At 41.3% G+C, this 18,585-nt stretch overlaps 1 protein-coding gene across 1 annotated transcript in view; it reads left to right on the top strand.

The window, feature by feature from the left end:
• Nucleotides 1–18,585, top strand: part of PRKG2 (protein kinase cGMP-dependent 2) — a 174,967-nt gene that overhangs the window by 59,707 nt on the left and 96,675 nt on the right. Inside the window, exons 3-4 of the mRNA XM_075606512.1 lie at nucleotides 486–652; nucleotides 6,824–6,937. Coding sequence (XP_075462627.1) covers nucleotides 486–652; nucleotides 6,824–6,937 — 281 coding nt within the window. The remainder of the gene's footprint in view (nucleotides 1–485; nucleotides 653–6,823; nucleotides 6,938–18,585) is intronic.

Genomic DNA, 18,585 nt, shown 5'->3' on the forward strand with positions numbered 1-18,585 from the left:
TGGTTTGCATTATTTAGCACTCACCACCTGTGCACTCACGGAGATAACATTTGTGATCTGATTACCATGCCAGATCCTTGAACACTTTTCCCTCCCGTCCCCTCCACCCTCCACATTTTGAGTTGCCTATAAAATGTAAAATATAAAATGTTATGTTATAAACATTCCCATTTATCTAGACACTTTACTATTATGTTTATTATTTGTTGTGCATACTATTTGAGATATACTGTACTTATGTCCCTACCCTTAATCTTTATGTCTATTCATGCTATTTCTATCTCAGTAGTGTAGCATCTTATATACCCTTTATCCACATTGCTTTTCCTGAGCAGTCTGCATGTCTAGTTGCTGTTATTCACCATTCTGTTGAGTTCAATGGAGTCCTATTGAGCTACAATGTGTTGCAGTAATCAAACAATTATTCATCCTTATCAGTAACGCACTAACAAAATGTCTTGTCTTTTTCATTTGGTATATGCAAGTGAGAAAAAGCTTATAACAGATGCATTAAACAAGAACCAGTTTCTAAAGAGACTGGATCCTCATCAGATCCGGGATATGGTCGAATGTATGTACGAAAGGACATACCTCCAGGGAGATTACATTATCAAACAAGGAGAACCAGGGAATCACATATTTGTTTTAGCAGGTGCGTATACTGCATGTTTATCCCCAACTACAACTTGTATGTAGGCTAGATGCCATTTTTTTTAAATAACAAAAGCTGAAAACTTTCAATAAAAAAGCCAAATATTAATAGTCAAAGTGCAGGGCCGTGTGGCGATTGAAAACCTCCAAATTCACTTATACGTGGTATAAAATGTATTAAAGCTCCATTGCAAACACTGGAGCTTTAATACATTTTATCCATACCTACTGTATAAGTGAATTTGGAGTGCTACTCATTTCTTTGTGTGGATGCCTGGGAGATTTTCCTTTGAACTCAGCACCCGCAAGTATTCTTTTATATATTGTATATACCGTATGTAGAGTGCAAGTATAATTTTTCGAATGTACATTCATAACCTGTTCTATACTGCCATAATCACTCAATTGTGGCAAAAAAAAGTGATGGCATTCTGGTGAAATTAGAGACATTCTGGCAAACTATTCACACATTTGGTGAAATTATAAGCAATGTGCACTTCTTCAAAAAAGCTCAATTTAAAACCACAAAAATATTTGAGAAGCAAAATTGAAGACATTCAAACGTCTCTATTAGGTGGAATATGTCCTCATAAATAATTATAAGCTTTAGGAAATGTTTGAGAAAAAAGGACGGGTGATGCAAATCCGTTCCCTGGAATTTCCCGAGCTTTCCCTTCAAAATCTGTTCTGCGGGGTAAAATCTGCAGATGGATTGTTTAAACTTCAATCCATGCAGATTCGTTAAAATCCCCTATGTGGCTCTGTTGTGCGGAATTAAAATAACCCTCTCTGCTGGCATTAACCTAAATCCAATCCGAGGATTCTGGTTATTTCAAATCCATTGTTGTAATGTAAGAAAAAAGTACGATGGATTAATCAGTCATAGGAAATAAAATAAAAAAAGCACCGGCAGATTAATTCGTCGTTAACAATTACAAATGGAGCTAAAACTTTTTTGTAATAAAAATGTTTACATTCTGTGCAGTGAGTACATTTTTTTTCTGTCAACAATCAAATAAATGCTATGCACATTCCTACATTGAGCTAGGAAACACATGACTATTAATTAAATAGAGCACCTATGCTAAATAAGGAACATGTGTAACTTGTGTTATGTTGCTTAGTTTCACTGCAACACCTATGTTCTGGAACCTCTTTGTATGTTTATTTTCCCAGTTCTGAGGCAGCCATTACTCCTCAGTGTAATGTTGTTACATTGTTGCTTCCCTTTGGCTTCCCAGCCTGTTGCCCTGGCAACCTCCCTGCATTTCTTAGTCAGATTAACTGTTCCTGACTCCCCCTGCTAGTTGGCATAATCCTTGCCTTATTTAGCCCAGGCAAGCATGTTTCCTTTTTAGTTCTAGCAGCCATTGTGGATAGTCGTACAGTAGCTTGCCTAACACTTGGTAAAGCTATTTCAATTGACCTCTTCCTTACTTTTTCCACCTAACCAGTTCCCCCCTTTTTGTTATTGTTGTGGTTACAATAAAAGTACAAAAGAAAGAAGGACTCTGTGTGCATCTATGGGAGTGAGTTAAACTGCCTGGCTCTACTCACTTGCCACAGTGAGTCAGAACAACCTAGTTTCAAACCGTTATTCCCTGCCACAAACCCAACCTCTATTGCCCTAGGACTGTGAGGGAGAGTGGGAGATAGCAAATGCTGTATCACATTATGTAATTTTTAAATACAACATCAGGACTTGGAGCTGTATGGGTCTATTTTTTAATCAAAACTGCGCATACATACCTTTTCATGTGTATTGAACGTGTTGCTGATGCAGGTTCTGATTGTCATTTTTTACATACAACATGGACGTTATGTAATTGGTGAGTGGCTGCCAAATGATAATTGTCAATTCTGACAGAAATGTTAGGGATGGTTGTAGCACTGCTTGCCTGGCACAGCACAGATGGCACTTAAGGGTCTGGTATGTTTGGGACAAGACTACTAATATATGATGGCAAAATTGCTGATTTTGTGAATCATCATATGACATAGGGTAAGATCACGTAAGTAACTGCACGCAAGCCATGGAGATAATTAACCCCACATTGTGTAGAGCCAGCAGCCAGCCATGGTAATTCCAGCTCCAATAGCATTTATTAAAAACAGGTTGTTATTAGATGCTCTAACTTCTATCAGCCGTGCCCAGGAATTACCCACAAGTCCCATAGCAGGTCAGCATTTCAAGAGATGAAAATCTTCATATATACTTATAAGAACCCATTATTAATAATAATAATCATTTTTATTATAGTTTTGACGATCCCCCCTCCAAAAAAGACGTATGTAGTGGGGGCTGCATCTCAATTTATACTCCTCAGATCCTCCTCCTCATCTACAGATCACGTTTTTTGGTGCTAATTATTAGTCTGTTGCTCTTCAGTGATCGAAAAAGAAAATGTGGAAAAGGCAATTGCCATTTTTGAGACTGAATGGCGGAAATCGAGAGACCAAAGAAACCAGCCGATCCGAGGCAGATCCAAATGTGCAACTTTTGTTCGCCCGTCTGTACTGAAAAGGCCACACTTGTTTATTCAAATACTCCTCAGAGCTAGCATTTTACTGATGTACTGGGATTACATATGCAAAGCTTAACCTCAGCAAACATCTTGGGGCTCTGATGTTAGTGGCCATTTCAAACATGCACTTTGTACTTTTTTTCCAAGGTCATATGAAGCAGTTTATATGGACTATTGTTAGGAAGGCAATCACTAGGGCACATCTTCAATTGTTTTTTTTTTACATTTCTTTTACATCTTTTACAACAAACCACGTCAGACACATTTAATTTTAATTCTGTAGACACACTTGAATGATTTCATGCGTTTTTGTTAAATCATCTGTGGTGTGCTGTAAATATGTTTCTATTTAATGTTGTGGTAACGAGGTTTCATAAAAACTGCATTGCAAAAATGAGGGATCGTTTTAGCATCTGTAACACTCTCTTCACTTAATATAATAACAAAATGTGACCACCTAAATACTGTATGGACACAAAGGCCCAGATCCAGAAAGCTCTGTTATTGACGTAACAAAAGTTAATGCCTAGTTAAGTGCTATGGGTAACTGTAAAGCACACAAACGCAGTGTTAAGTACTGTAGTCAGCCATGATGAGCCCTAGAGTCAGCATAATGGACATTACTGCTAATGTTATGCAAATTAGATGTTCCCTCTAACAACGCATATCCACAGAGCTCCGTTAAAGTTAACACAGGGATTTAATGTTACGTTAGTTAAGCCAAAGCTAAAGTCGGTGATACTCACATCAACATGAAATAGTTCTTTAACAGGGTATGGATAAGTGTAAGACCACAGTTAGTTTTTTTTTTTTTTTTTTAACTATCGTATTGTTATTTACAGGGTTCTAATACTCTCCTGTCTTCTCTATTTTAATTTTAATGAAACATCTATTCAGTCTCTGGGTGGGGAGTAATGCTGCCTTTGGGTAAGACAGGCTTAATGCCATGTTATTTGAAGCTAACGCAAGGCAGTGCTAACTTAACATGGCGTAAAACCTATATGAATGAGATCACTAATGGCGTTAACCTCAGGGAAAATAATGTCTGTTACGGATTTTGAGAAGATGATGTTATGAGCTTTGATTTAACAGAGCTTTGTGGATCTGGATCCAAGTGATTAAGCAGCTCAGACTATAAATGTGGTGCAGGCACCTTCTCTGTGTCAGGGAAGCATGAAGCCTGATTGATTTTTATTTTTGGTGCATGACAAATATGTAGCCTTCATTTAACACTGGACATAGAGAAGTATGAGACATACACCTAGATACTCGCAGTTAATGTCATTCTCTGTCCAGTCTTGAGCAGATATTTTTGTGGTCATGTTTGTTCGAACCTCATCAACCTAACCTGGTAACAGGCCTGCTCTTCTTTTTGACCACATTCCACTGGAGGCAAACAAAAAAACGAACATGAAACATCATTCAATGATAACTCATGGGAAAAATAAATTCCTTTCTGACTCCACATACCTGTAATGCCAATCAGATATCTCCTTGGATCAACTGCCTTCCCATGTTTACTTATTTGGTATATCCCTGTATACCTTTCCTTTCTAAAAAGATGTCCGACCTTTTTTTGAAGATATCTATTGTATCTGCCATTACAGTCTCCATGGGTAATGAATTCCACAATTTAACTGCCCTTACTGTAACAAACCCTTTCCTTTGTTGCTGGTGAACTTTCCTTTCCTCCAACCTTAAAGGATGACACTGTGTAGTTTGTTCTGCCCTTGGGAAGAAAAGTTATTTTGATAGTTTCTTGTATTGACAATGAATATATTTGTATATAGTTATCATATTCCCCCTTAAATTCCTATTTTCTAATGTAAATAAATGTAATTTAGCTAGCCTCTCCTCATAAATCAGATTTCCATAACTTTATTAATTTGGTGGCTCTTCTCTGTACTTTTTCTAGCTCCATAATGTATTTTTTTTACAGAGTGGTGGTGCCCAAAACTACACTCCATATTCAAGGTGTGGTCTTACTAATACTTTATTGAAGGGCATAATTATGTTTACTTGCCTTCCATCCATTCCCCCGTTTAATGCAAGATGAGATCGTATTTGCCTTTGCAGCTACTGGGTGACATTGGGCATTATTGCTTAGCCTGCTGTCTACAAGCATTCCTAAATTCTTCTCCATCAAGGATTCACCTAATTTTTCCCCATTTAATTTGTAAGTTGCCTTTTTATGTTTGTTTCCCAAATGCATAGCCTTACATTTATCTGTATTAAACCTTATTTGCATTTACCTGCCCATGTTTCCAATCTATCCAAGTCATTCTGGAGAGAAACTGCATCCTGCCCTGATTCTACTAACTTACACAATTTCATGTCATCAGCATCTGCTCTCTATGCCAACCTAAAGGTCATTAATAAACAAGTTAAAACGCAGGCATCCAAGTACCGATCCTTGAGATACTCTACTTACAACTTGAGCCCAGTCTGAAAAGGTTCCATTTATGACACCTCTCTGTTGTCTATCTTTTAACCAGTTTTCAATCTATGTACAAATATTTTTACAGAGATCAATTTAATTTATTTTGTACACTAACCTCTTGTGTGGCACTGTATTAAAAGCCTTTGCAAAATCTAAGTACACACATCAACTGGTCTAAATTCATACTTACTTCATCAAAGAAACTAATAAAGTTAGTTTGGCATGACCTATCCTTCATAAAACCATGCTGACTATTAATGTTGTTATCCATTAGTTATTTCTGAATATTATCCATACTAAACTAAAAGTAGCTTCCCCAGTATTGATGTCAGGCTTACTGGTCTGTAATTCCCCAGTTGTGATCTAGCTCCCTTTTTAAATACTGTATAGGCACAGTGTCTGCTTTATGCCAATCTTGTGGTACTGAGCCTGTGGAAATGGAGGCCTCGAATATTAAATGTAATGGCTTGGCTATTACTGAATTTAGCTCCTTAAGAACGCTTGGATGTATGCCATCAGGGCCAGGGGCTTCATTTACTTTCATTTTATTAAGCCGCCTATGCACTTCTTACACAGTTAACCAATTGTTAGGTAATATAGAGGTTGTGGCTTTCTCCTGTGGCACTATTTTTGCAATTCATTCCTCTCTGGTAAACTCAGGTAGTTCTAATCTACGACCCATATATGCTAATTTAGGGGACAGATAAGGGGATATGTACCGCAGCAAAAGTGGTGCAATCCAAGAGCAAATGAAAAAAAAATCCTATTGATTTCAATAGTATTCTTTCCTTTGATACATGTGGTGCAGTTTTTTGTTTGTCCCAGAATTGCACCACTTTTGCCTTGATACACAAGCCACTTAGTTTATGATGAAGTTGTAATAAATAGGGCTGAATTAGGAGACAAATGGCTACTTACTGTTATATTATGACCCACCCATTGTTGCTGTAGTCAACTACAATAGGCATTAGTGTACCTAATTGTATCTCTTAATCAGGACATTTGATCATACGTGCCTTGATTAACTGACTTAACTAGTACTAAAACATACATGAGAGATTATTATTATTACACAATAAAATATGACTGAATTATTTCTACACTACATTTATATCTAAGAACAAGGGCCCCTGTGTACTGCACTCATCGGTGGTAAATATGTGCAAGTTTAGGTCATTATAAATGTTATTGTATTTATTTTTTTCAGATGGGAAAACAGAGGTCTTTCAGCAAAGCAAACTTCTAACATCTATCCCTGTGTGGACAACATTTGGAGAGCTTGCAATTTTATACAACTGCACAAGAACAGCCTCAGTAAAAGGTAAGGTTTGTATATGAAGACTAGCAACTCTTGTAATGCTTTTCCAGTACTAGCAGTTAGGAGAGGCAGTTGTGTATTTCTTAGCATGAAGGTTGTCTGAACCTATTTTGCTCAACCTGTGTGAGTTGGGGGTGTGACAGATGATACTGTTGGGTGGGGAAACGTATCAAGGTGCTTTGCTCCAATTTAGCTCCACTTGCACCCGTGAGTGCCTTTCTAAGTCATTGTAAGAGGGGTTAGGTTAGCAGAGAGTCCGTGCAACATTACAATGGGATTTTCCAATAATTACTGGGGCTGTATTCATTTGTCTTTGGGTCACAAAAAGCTGCCAGGACTGACGTGGCATAAAACAGCTGAGAATAGGTTAACAAAACACAAAACCCCAGCAAGCTCTTTTTGGGAACCCCTGAGCCCCCACAATATATATATATATATATATATATATATATATATATATATATATGTATATAAGTGTCAAAAAGGAGTGCTATTGAGCGTTGCATATGTATATAACAGACGACAGAGAAGCCCAAAACTTATATACATATATATATATATTGTGGGGGCTCAGGGGTTCCCAAAAAGAGCTTGCTGGGGTTTTGTGTTTTGTTAACCTATTCTCAGCTTCAGCAGTTTCAGCTGTTGGAGGTTAGTGACTCCTCCTTCCCATGTTTTAAGCCCGCCCCTCCCCACTTCCCAAGTTAGTAGGTCCTTTAATTCTTCTGGATATAGATCCAATGTGGTCTTTCTCCCTCCTAATAGAGGTAAATGAGAATTTTAATCCTAATAGAGGTATATTAGTATTTTATCTGGCAGTGTTAGGACTTGCGTCAAGGGTCTGCCTTGTCGTGGCTCGCAAGCTTACAATGCTTTGACTAAAGGGTTCAACTAAATGACACTTTTTCAAGAGACGATATATGTATTTTACTGTGTATTTTTGTCATGTTGGATGTAGCATTGGGCTTCTCTGTCATATGTTGTATAATTTTTATTAAGCATGATTTTTTAGTTAGCTAATACATAAAAAAGTTTTTGATAAAGTATGCTTTTTTATTTGTTTCAAGGTTGCACATGCATAGAACATTAGATGCATATGTTTTTTGCACTTCGAGTGAAGAGCAAACTTGAATACATCACATTATAAGTTATTGCTTAACTCCTTTGTAACTCTTATGGACACTCCAAATAGAATATTAAAGATGCAGGTATGAGAAGCATTGCTTAGTGTAAATGTACATACAAAATTAGCATTTGCATTCCATGATAAATAGCATTCTTGAAGTTTAAACAAGTGCAGCTGGTATTGTGCAAACTCAAAAGTAAACACATGATGGATTGTATAGCCGATTTCACATTTGAAATTGGCTTCCAGTTTGATGGTGTCTGAAGTTTTGTCTTTTGCTTCCATCCTTCAGACACCTTCTGTTCCACAGCTATAGTTCTAATTTGTATCTTTTCCATTCCCAACTTCTGTGGCAGGCTGAGTCAGAGGAGACATGCTCTGCTATCACTAGTGCATTTATCTTGGTACCAAGTACCTCGTAGCCTTGTCTAGAGATGGTTGCCAAAGGGTTATAGAAAGTACAGGAAAATTCAACACGGTTATCACATTATTCTAGTGCAAAGGGTTTAAAAGGTTGAACCATTTTCTTGTGATCAGCTGCTGCAGGCTTAGCCTTTCAAAATACACAATAATAAAAACAGAAGCTTACATAATAAGCTAAATACATTTGTAACTTGATTATGGCCATTAGTGTTCTTGAATCGGTCACGAATCTTCGTTGAATTTTAATTACCATAATTAAGTTGCTTTCAGAAATATTAAGCCTGAACATTGTTGCAATTTCCTAGTATTTAACTTAAGCGCTTTGACCAAAATGGATTACTGTTCAACTTTGACTTCACAAATTCCAGTTGCACCATGACATATCATATGCAAAAAACTATTTCGAAGAGAAAATACACTTGCTCAACTGACAACATAAAAATAGCTGGCTTACTGTAAATACTACTACCAGAGCTTAGATACTTTTAAAAGATTGGAATTGATAACCATCTTTTCAATCATTGCAAAGAATTGTTCTATATGCTTAATTGGCTTTATAAACTGCATGGAAGAATCATATTTGAAAAACGACTGTATTAATTTTGTTGAGTGTTCTAAATTATGTTTTAAAAAAAACCCAGAGAGGTTTTGCACCGGTTCTCGCACAATATCTTTGCTAGTGTCTTAAAGAGACAGTTCAAGCGGCACTTTAAAAAAAAAATTGATAACGAATTATCTAGACCATGTGACTGCGTAATGCTAAAGACCCCAACAGTATGATAAATGAATGAATAGATAACCAGATACTTGTAGGGGGGACCCCTAAACATAAACTTGATAGAAGACAGGTACTGGGTTGCAGTCCCGGATGGTAAGCTCACTGATAAGTGACGCTGTTGTAAACAATAACACCAGGAAGATTGAGCATTATAACACCCTATAACGTACCAATTGTTTTAATAAAGTCCTGAACAGGAAAACATGTATATATACCGTGGGAAAGGAGGGGGAGGGGTAGGAAAGGTAAAGGAACCTCTGCTTAAGCTGAATTAAAGTATAGGGTAGATAAGGTGCTAGACTGAGAATGTATTGATTAATGAACCAGAAGAGAAAGAACTCAGTTTAAAGTAGCACTCTATTATCTGTAGTAGGATAGTGTAGTTGATTTAAAAATATATCTTTATTGAATTAAATGTTAAAATATTGGTGCATGGAGTGGAATAAAAAGATCAATGGACACTCTGTCTGATGACTCAGAGTATTTCACATATAGTAATGACAACTTGTGTCTAATAGCTGGAACAGTGCCTGCTGTAGCAGGTCACTACCATTGATTAGACCGCTGTTAGCAGTCTAGAGATGACAGTGTCAGATGTGCTAATAGATGAGTAGTTGCATTCCCCCTGGCCAAAAGAGGAACGTAGTGTACACAGAGGCGGATTCGTTTCAATTGCTATTTGATATAGCCTAGAGCAGCAGAGTATGCTGCATAGTAGGAGGGTGATGGTCTGTAACTTTGTTTGAAAGACTCTGCTAATTCAACACCCATGCAAACAGTTACTGTGGAGAGTAAATTCAGAGTTCCACAGATGCTGGGGTAAGTATCCCTGCTGGCTAATTGTCAGCTGGAAGCATGAACCTTTATGTGCACAGAGTACTTTCCTGGATAGTATGCCTGTGAATCAGATTAAGTAGATGGCGTTCTGAACCATTCACCTCAATAATCGCAGCCTTGTGTAGTCTACCCCCTAAGAAGCAAACCTGACACTGTTCATAAGTTAAAAGAGCCCTGGTCGACGATCGATCATCTCTAGACTGCTAACAGCGGTCTAATCAATGGTAGCGACCTGCTACAGCTGGCACTGTTCCAGCTATTAGACACAAGTTGTCATCACTATATGTGAAACACTCTGAGTCATCAGACAGAGTGTCCATTGATCTTTTTATTCCACTCCATGCACCAATAATTTAACATTTAATTCAATAAAGATATATTTTTAAATCAACTACACTATCCTACTACAGATAATAGAGTGCTACTTTAAACTGAGTTCTTTCTCTTCTGGTTCATTCAGGGAAACATGTAGCAAGCGATTGAATCACTCTGAGTGCTGCACAGTCCATGCGATCCAGAGGTGAGGTGTCCCCAGGTGTGCTTCCGTCCAAGGGGTAGGCTAGTAGAGAAGGAAAAAACTGGAAGAGCACTACTGTAGGTATCAAAAAGGTAGAAAGGAGGGTGCGTATCCCATAAAAAAGATTATTTATTGGTCATGGAAAAACAGGGCAATGGAGAGCCCTACCTACCATTGCCCTGTTTTTCCATGAACAATAAATAATCTTTTTTATGGGATACACACCCTCCTATCTACTTTTTTGATACTTACAGTAGTGCTCTTCCAGTTTTTCTCCTTCTCTACTAACGAATTATCTACGCTGGCGATTGATTCATTCTCCCGTGAACGACCAGCAAAGATCCTGCTTCCCAGGGATCACTAAATGGCTGCCTTTCAGTTTCAGTCAATCATTTAGTCAGTGTAACTCAGCAGCGACAATGTATTCTAATATTATTAAGATAACGTTATCTATTGGTACAGTTTGCAACTCAAGCTGCTGGGAATATTGGCAACAAATGATCACAAACAGGAAACTGTTACAAAGACCTTGTGCGACTGGGGAGTTGGGCTAAAACCTGCTATAGAAATCAAAGGATGCTCCTTAAAACTCATTCAAAACGGCATCTAAAAGTTGAATTAAAAAAAGTAGTAAGTATTATCTAATACTATAGAACTGATTTATTAAAAAAAATAAACACGTGGGATATTGTTTGGATTGCTTCTGTAATCACAGCTACCTCTCTAAAATGACTATCCCACCTGCAATATCTGTTAGACACTGTCCCCTCAATTTACATATGTAATTGAAAACAACTTATAAAGTGTATTTAAAAATGATGGCACAAAAGCTATTTTTAATATTTGTCATGGAAGACCAGGACAATTACACCCGTGATCAGTACACTAGACAGAACTGCAGAGTGGAATAAAAATGAATTTATTGGAAAAAGCTTCTACAAACTTCCAGTACATAAGATACACACACAAACACCCAACAGGAGTAACTGGGGGTGCAACCTAAAGTCCTAGGTGCAGGGACCTCTATCCGGAAGCTTACCCTGATATGTATTCCTAACTTGTACCGTTGTCCTTGGTAGTATGGGCAGCACTGCCATGCTTTCCGCTGGATAGCAGTTTTAAATTCCAAGCCGTTGCTTCACTCCAAATAGCTCTATTCGAAACTGCACACACAGACTGCAGCTCCACCGGATGCTCCAGACCCTTGCACTGGGTCTCCTCAATTCCCATCTGCTTACTCCCTGTCAGCAATTTCAGCTCTGTCAGCACACAGCCTTCACAAAGGCCATCAGGTCCGGAATGATTATTGAGGCTAGGGAGGAGTATTTATACCGCTGTCCAAATCAGGGAGATGCCTGCAAGTCTCGATAGGAACACTAGACCTGGTTCACATGGCTCCTGACCCGGTTGATGAGATTACTGGGGTAGAAAGTGGGCATTCTGGCCCAAAATGGTATGCAAAATGGTATGCCCAAATATGGTCATTCCCATCCTTAACATAGTCCCAGGATGTAGGCAGATACAGGACAATGCTCACTCAATTCCCCTCCAGAGTCACACAATACAGATATAGCCCCAGGGCGTCCAACTATATTGCAGAACAAGTTCACTCAGCAGGTGGTTGACATCTCCCTGGTTCCTCAAAAATGGGCCTAATCCCATCACAGTATCCTGGCCTAGAGTACCAAACTCTGATGTGGTTGCACGCTCTTTAACAGAGCTTTACATCACTGTTTAACATACTTTAAGATTAACATATATAGGACTGGTACACTAAACTGCACATACATAAATAAATACATCATATCATTGATAGGTAGGGGTAATAGCGGGCTTAACTTTTATTTAAGAGCACCCGCATCTACCCCTATCATCATAATATTATTCTATACAGGAAGAGGAGATGGTCTGTGTAAAAGGGACTTATCCCTGTTTGGATAAAGCTGCCTCAGAGCTCTGAATCCATCATTGAGCTGGTTAATTGCAGCCACTGAATTAGCCAGTCTCCACCTGGACTAATCAGAGCTCTGTGAAAAAGCCTTATGTGAGACACAGGAGGGAGATTTTCTTCAGCACACAACGGTGCTGACATGAGGAGAGGGACTTGAATACACAGGAGGACTGTGTATTGACAGCAAGACACAAGGGACCGGAGCTCTTTTCCTGGATGCACAGGAACCTGCCAGAGGCAAACACACCAAGGCACTGGACACCACTGACCTGAAGGGCCACCTGCTTTAAGGTACCACTGAGACTTTGGGGTGGTAGGCTGGAAAGGGGATTATCCTCCCAGTCTTGTAAAAGAGGGACCTGGGAAAGTAAGTTAGCCCTTACAAAAAATAGGTGTTTGTTGTTTTTGTATATTTTTGTTTGCAGTGCTGTTTAAAGGGACAGGCTCAATAAAACCATATGTTAATTTCACCCTAAACGGTCTCCATTTGCATACCTCTGCACACATCTCTTACAGTCTGTTTGTAGCCACATAGCAACCCTGGTGCAGGAGTGAGATGACATTAACATGGCCACATAACAACCCTAGTGTAGGGGTGACATTACTTGGGTCATCTCCTTCCTGTAGGTCCTTTTAGGTATGGATAAAACATGGAAAGTAGGGCAGGACCTCAGTGATCATCTTTTGTTGCATGTGTATGTAGATTGGTGTAATGTCACTTTCAATCAGGATGGAATATGGGGACATTTGAAGCCTCTGAGCCTCATTCACCCTTGTGAATAACAATTCAGCCTTTGTACATTATTTATCTGGATTCCTTAATTTCTGTGCAGGAATGTCTTATACTTTTGCTATTGGGCAGGTTGCATCATTTTCATGCAGACTATTTCTTCATTATTCAGTAGTTATCTACCCAGAAACAAGCTAACAGATAGCAAGGATACTGAACACTGAAAAGAATCCAGAAGGACTATTACCCAATACTAGCAACTCTAATTGTCTATGCCTTATTTGGACAGATTCCCTACCCCTGTCCAGAGGAGTCAGACATGCCTGGGATTAGTGCTATGGGAATTGCAGCATTCAACTAAACTACAAATTACTTGTTAGCAAATCCAGATAGCTCTGCCACAACTTTATGAGTATTGCCATTTACAGTACTATTGCACTGAGCAGATTAAAGCTGCAGACCAAGCAAAATCCAACATGTGTTTTTTTTTAAATAAATCAATTCTGTAATATGAGAAAATACTTGCAGAAGAAAAAAAAATCTGAATTACTTTTTAATGTATTATAATGTAACAAACATTTTTTGTTTCTATAGCAACCATTTACAAAGTCACATCCCCTTCCTCTTCTGAAACAGGCTCTCCGGCATACCCCTTTTTGTGCCCTGCCCTCTCTAGCAGTGCATTAATTGTATCTAGTGATTGCCTGGTCACATGATCTTCCCCACAGAACTTTGCATCTTTGATCCTCCTGCTGCACTGACAGCCATTTAGTGAACCCCCAAGCCAAGTTTCCGCCGACCAATCACAGGAGAACTAAATACATACATACTGTGCGGGAAGACACCTTATGGCCCATTTAAGTGAAGGTCTTATGCAACAGCACCACTTAATAAATATATGCCATGCTCTCACCTTCCAAAAGCAGTGACCCAACATACTGTAGGCATCTGATTTATTTAAAAGAAGGGGTTTGTAACAAATGAAGGCAGACCTACTGTCCTCTGAGCCGCATGAAGAAATGGAAGACAACACGGCTCTGGGGACAGTAAAAGCTGCAGCAACCTGCATAGGATCAGCCGAAAATTGAATTTCTCACTGCCCCGACAGCAAGTGCAATGAAGCTGACTACATGTGTACAGTATATTTTGGTATATAATCTGACACAATGGGGATCATTTATCAAAGCCTCCCGGCAGCAAAACCAAGACAAAACGAGTGGGAAAAGACTGCAGCAGATTTATCAATCAAGAAAATCCCACTAGTTTAATTGTTTTCCTTAATGAATTCAGTTTCTTTGCCCTAGTTTTGCAGCCAGGAGACTTCAATAAATAAGCCCCTATATTTTGACAATGGAATCAGCAGACTTCAGGCACAGAGGGGAGGTAACATGCAGGTCTCCATTAGCTTCAATAGCAGAGACGATGGTTAAAATACACAATACCACCAAAAACATGTCTCTTTCACTGGGTCATTTTCATCCTAGATAGCTCTTGTCACAGTGAGATTATGGCAGGCTGTATAAGTCACACATAAATATATATAACAGTGGATATATATTTATCACTGGGTCTGAACTGGGACGAGACTTAGATATGATAAAATATAATTTATTCCTTGATAAAGGTGAACACACAATAATGTACAAATAACAGGCAAAATATAGACACTTACTTAAAATGGAAATGATGAAGCAGTCACATCTGGACTGGCAGTTCATATAGCACTCTTCATAGTCATCAAGACCCCAAGACATGAAATGACCTCTGGCAGGAAGACAGTGCATAGCATTTCTCTCAGCAATCAAGATGGTATAGAACAGACTGAACACTTGAAGAACTTGAAGAACATGAACAACACTGGATAAGGGCTTGACCACAGATTATATACCTTTTGTGGCCCTATCCTTAACCTTAAGTACAGGTGATTGGTTTTCAATTACCTCCAGCCACTCACTAGCCTGGGAACACATTTTAAGCCATGCCCCCCTGCTTGTTGGAACATGTGCAATAGAGCTCTGGGGTCTCATTTCTGAAGCCCCACATTTGCATCAGGAATGCCATCAGTCTATCCATTTGGAGTTCTGGCAGGAAAACCTTTGTTGAAAGGTGTGAAGTGGGACACTTAAAGACTGCTCTGGTTTGAGCCTCCTCCGCCCTTAGGTAAACAGGGAGGGTGACAAAACCCTTTGAACAATACTTAATTCCTAGACATTGGGTCACCTCTAGGGCCATCTGCTATCCTGGTATGCAAAAGAATTTCCTCTGGGTCTTTGTCCATACCTTGGGACACAGTATTAAACTTAAAACATAAACATATTAAAATATCTGGTTCCGTTGGGTCGGAACCGGAGATACACAAATGCACATTAAATCATTTTTCACTTTAATACAAAAATCTCCGCTAAAAAGAAATCTCAGCTTTTCACTAAATCCCCATTGAAAAGAACGGGCTCCGCCGCCATGGGTTTCAATCGAGCAACTCCGCCGTTGTAGTCACTGGGGTTTCCTGCCATAGACTTTCAATGGGGAACCGCCGCCATTGAAGTCTATGAGAAAATCCACAAATCTTTACATTTGTCCATACTCCGTCTGGTTGGTCTGAGGGGGCTGGAAATGGGCATGCATTAAAGCTGGAACCTTGGCAACATGTCACCCAAATCCCATCCCTCTGGGCATTCCAGAACCGGAGATATGGACTTACACATTTCAACATTTTACACTTAGTCATTTTTTCACCATGCGGCTTTTATCCCATTAGAATCAATGGTAAAAAGTCCCGAACTTTCAAGGGGGTCCATACTCCGTTGGGTTGGTCCAAGAGGGTCAAGGATGGTTCTGCAGTGATGCCGGAGCAGTGACTACAGATACCCCAATCCTTGATCCTCTGGTCCCTCCGGAACCGGAGATATGGATTCCTAAATGACAGCATTTCACACTTAGTCATTTTCAGAGCTGTTTCTGCCGCCGCCATTGAAGCCTATGGCACGACCCGCTCTTCTCGGTTCGACCCTTATCGACCCCCAGAACAGTTTATTCCCACGCCAATTAACGTTGAACTTGAGCTTTGGGAACCTGCAAAATGGTGCCTGAAAAGGTGGGAAAGTTACACAAAGGGCTATAATCACTATACCACTATTAACCCTTGTGCTCCCGGATGGATCCCAGTGTGTGTGTGATGCAGACACTGATTAACAATAAAACATGGGGGAACAGGGGAACAGGGAATATACATTTTCAGGTTATGACAAGGGTTAAATCACACATCTGGGCCTCAGCCCAGTTAACCCCTTGTCTCCCTGGTGAGGTTAGAGGGTGGCCAATCGGGGTGTAACCCCTTTAATCCCGGGCCAAATCCTCTCCATTGTCACACCTCCCCTGCTCAATGGGTGCCTGGTGCCCCAGTCGCCTCCCCCATCCCTGGGGTACCACTGGCGCCCTTGACGCACTCAATAAGTCCTGAGGGATTGGCCTGGCAAAATTGTCCTCCGACATTGTCCAGTACATTGTCCTGGCCACAGTGGATTGTAAAGTCCAGATCTTGTGGAGCAGGGCTCCACCTTGGCTGCTGGGCATTCTCCTTTGCCTCCCTCTGCCCCCCACCCAGTGCCTTGGGAACCAAGTCCATGGTGAAGGGGCCCCGGTGCAGTCCAGGCTGCACACTGACCAGAGACTGGCATGTCTCTGCATCTGCAGGAGACCAGCTATCCAGCAGAGACCGTCGCTTTCCAGTCAACCAAGTCTGGGAAAGGGCTATGTCACTATTCTGTAGGGACCCTACCTGCCCTGGCTCTGTGCCACCCTTTAGCTACTCTGCTATACTCCTGACTATCCTCCCTGGCTGCCTATCTACCCACAGCCTCTCCTTTGGGAACCCAGGGGGATCTGTCAGAGGGGTCGCTCCTGGCCAGTCAGAACAAGGGACCTTCTGCCTACCTAGCCCATCCCTAGCTTCTGCCAGCTGCCTAACACCCCACTGACCTCCTATCTCCCCCTGCTCCACGGTGCCTCCCAGCCTAGCCTCCCCTAGGCCCAGCACCTCAGCCTGCTGCTTACCTCCCTGCAGCCCACCTGCACTCCTCTCTCCCCTGGGCAATCCTATCCCAGACACTGGAACTACCTGAGTGCACCTACCTCCCTGACCTTGTCTCCCCCTTACCAGGGATGATCTCGGGGCATCTCTCCAGATGCAACCGCCTTAGCTCTTGGCTGGCAGGTATCTCTGGGGTGGCACAAACTGGCCACTGTCCATGATACCCCCAGCCCATAGCTAGGCTGCAACAGGGGGTTGCTGATCTGAGAAACCCCCTGAGGCTCTGCCAGGGTAATGGGGGACTCTAGCTGCCATACCTGCTGCTGTACCTCCTCGGCTACCACTAGCCCTTCTTCTCCCACTGAGAACTGATGCTGGCTACCTACCTGCATCCTCCCCTCACTGTGCTTCTCCCTAGCTAATCCTAGCCTGGATCCTAGGGGCACCTGAGTGAGGCCATCTCCCTGACACTGTCTCCCCATTACCGGGGATGAGCTCAGGGTTGCTGGTGCAGATGCACCCACCTTAGCTCTTGGCTGGCAGGTAATCTGGGGGTGGTCTAACTCTGCCACAACCCCTGATACCTCCAGCCCATAGCAAGGAAGCAACAGTGGGGCTCTTAACTGAGAGTCCCTTGGCTGCTCTGCCAGGGTAATGGGGAAATCTGGCTGGCTCACTTGCTGCCTTCCCTCCCCGGTTCCCACTGGCCCACCCAACCCTCTCCCAGGCAATCCTACCCTAGAGCTGGGTGCTACAGTAACGGGGCTAGCCCCTCTCCCTGAAGCTGTGCCCCCATTACCGGAGATGAGCTCAGGGTTGCTGGTGCAGATGCACCCACCTTAGCTTCTGGCCGGCAGGTAATCTGGGGATGTTCTAACTTTGCTACTACCCCTGAAATCTGGGTGTGGTCTAACTTTGCCACAACCCTTGATACCTCTGGCCCATAGCAAACCTGCAACAGTGGGGCTCTTAACTGAGAGTTGGGGAATCCTGACTGCCCTACAAGCTGCCCTTCCTTCCCCTCCCCTTGTGCCCCTATCTCCTGCCACCCCCCAGTCACCCCTAGAGTGAAACAACAGGGTACAGTCATAGGGAAAAATAAGTCAGGGTCAGTCTGCGACTTGGTCTGGTTTACCTCGCTGGTCCCCGCAGAGACCGCCGCCTTCGTTGGTCGCAATTGCAGGGGGACTGGAGTGGCCGCCGCCGGCAACATCTGGGCCAGTAAGCAACGCGACGCTGCAGCAGCGCCGGGGTTGGCA

This window comes from Ascaphus truei, chromosome 1 (assembly GCF_040206685.1).
Source record: "Ascaphus truei isolate aAscTru1 chromosome 1, aAscTru1.hap1, whole genome shotgun sequence".
Lineage (NCBI taxonomy): Eukaryota > Metazoa > Chordata > Amphibia > Anura > Ascaphidae > Ascaphus > Ascaphus truei.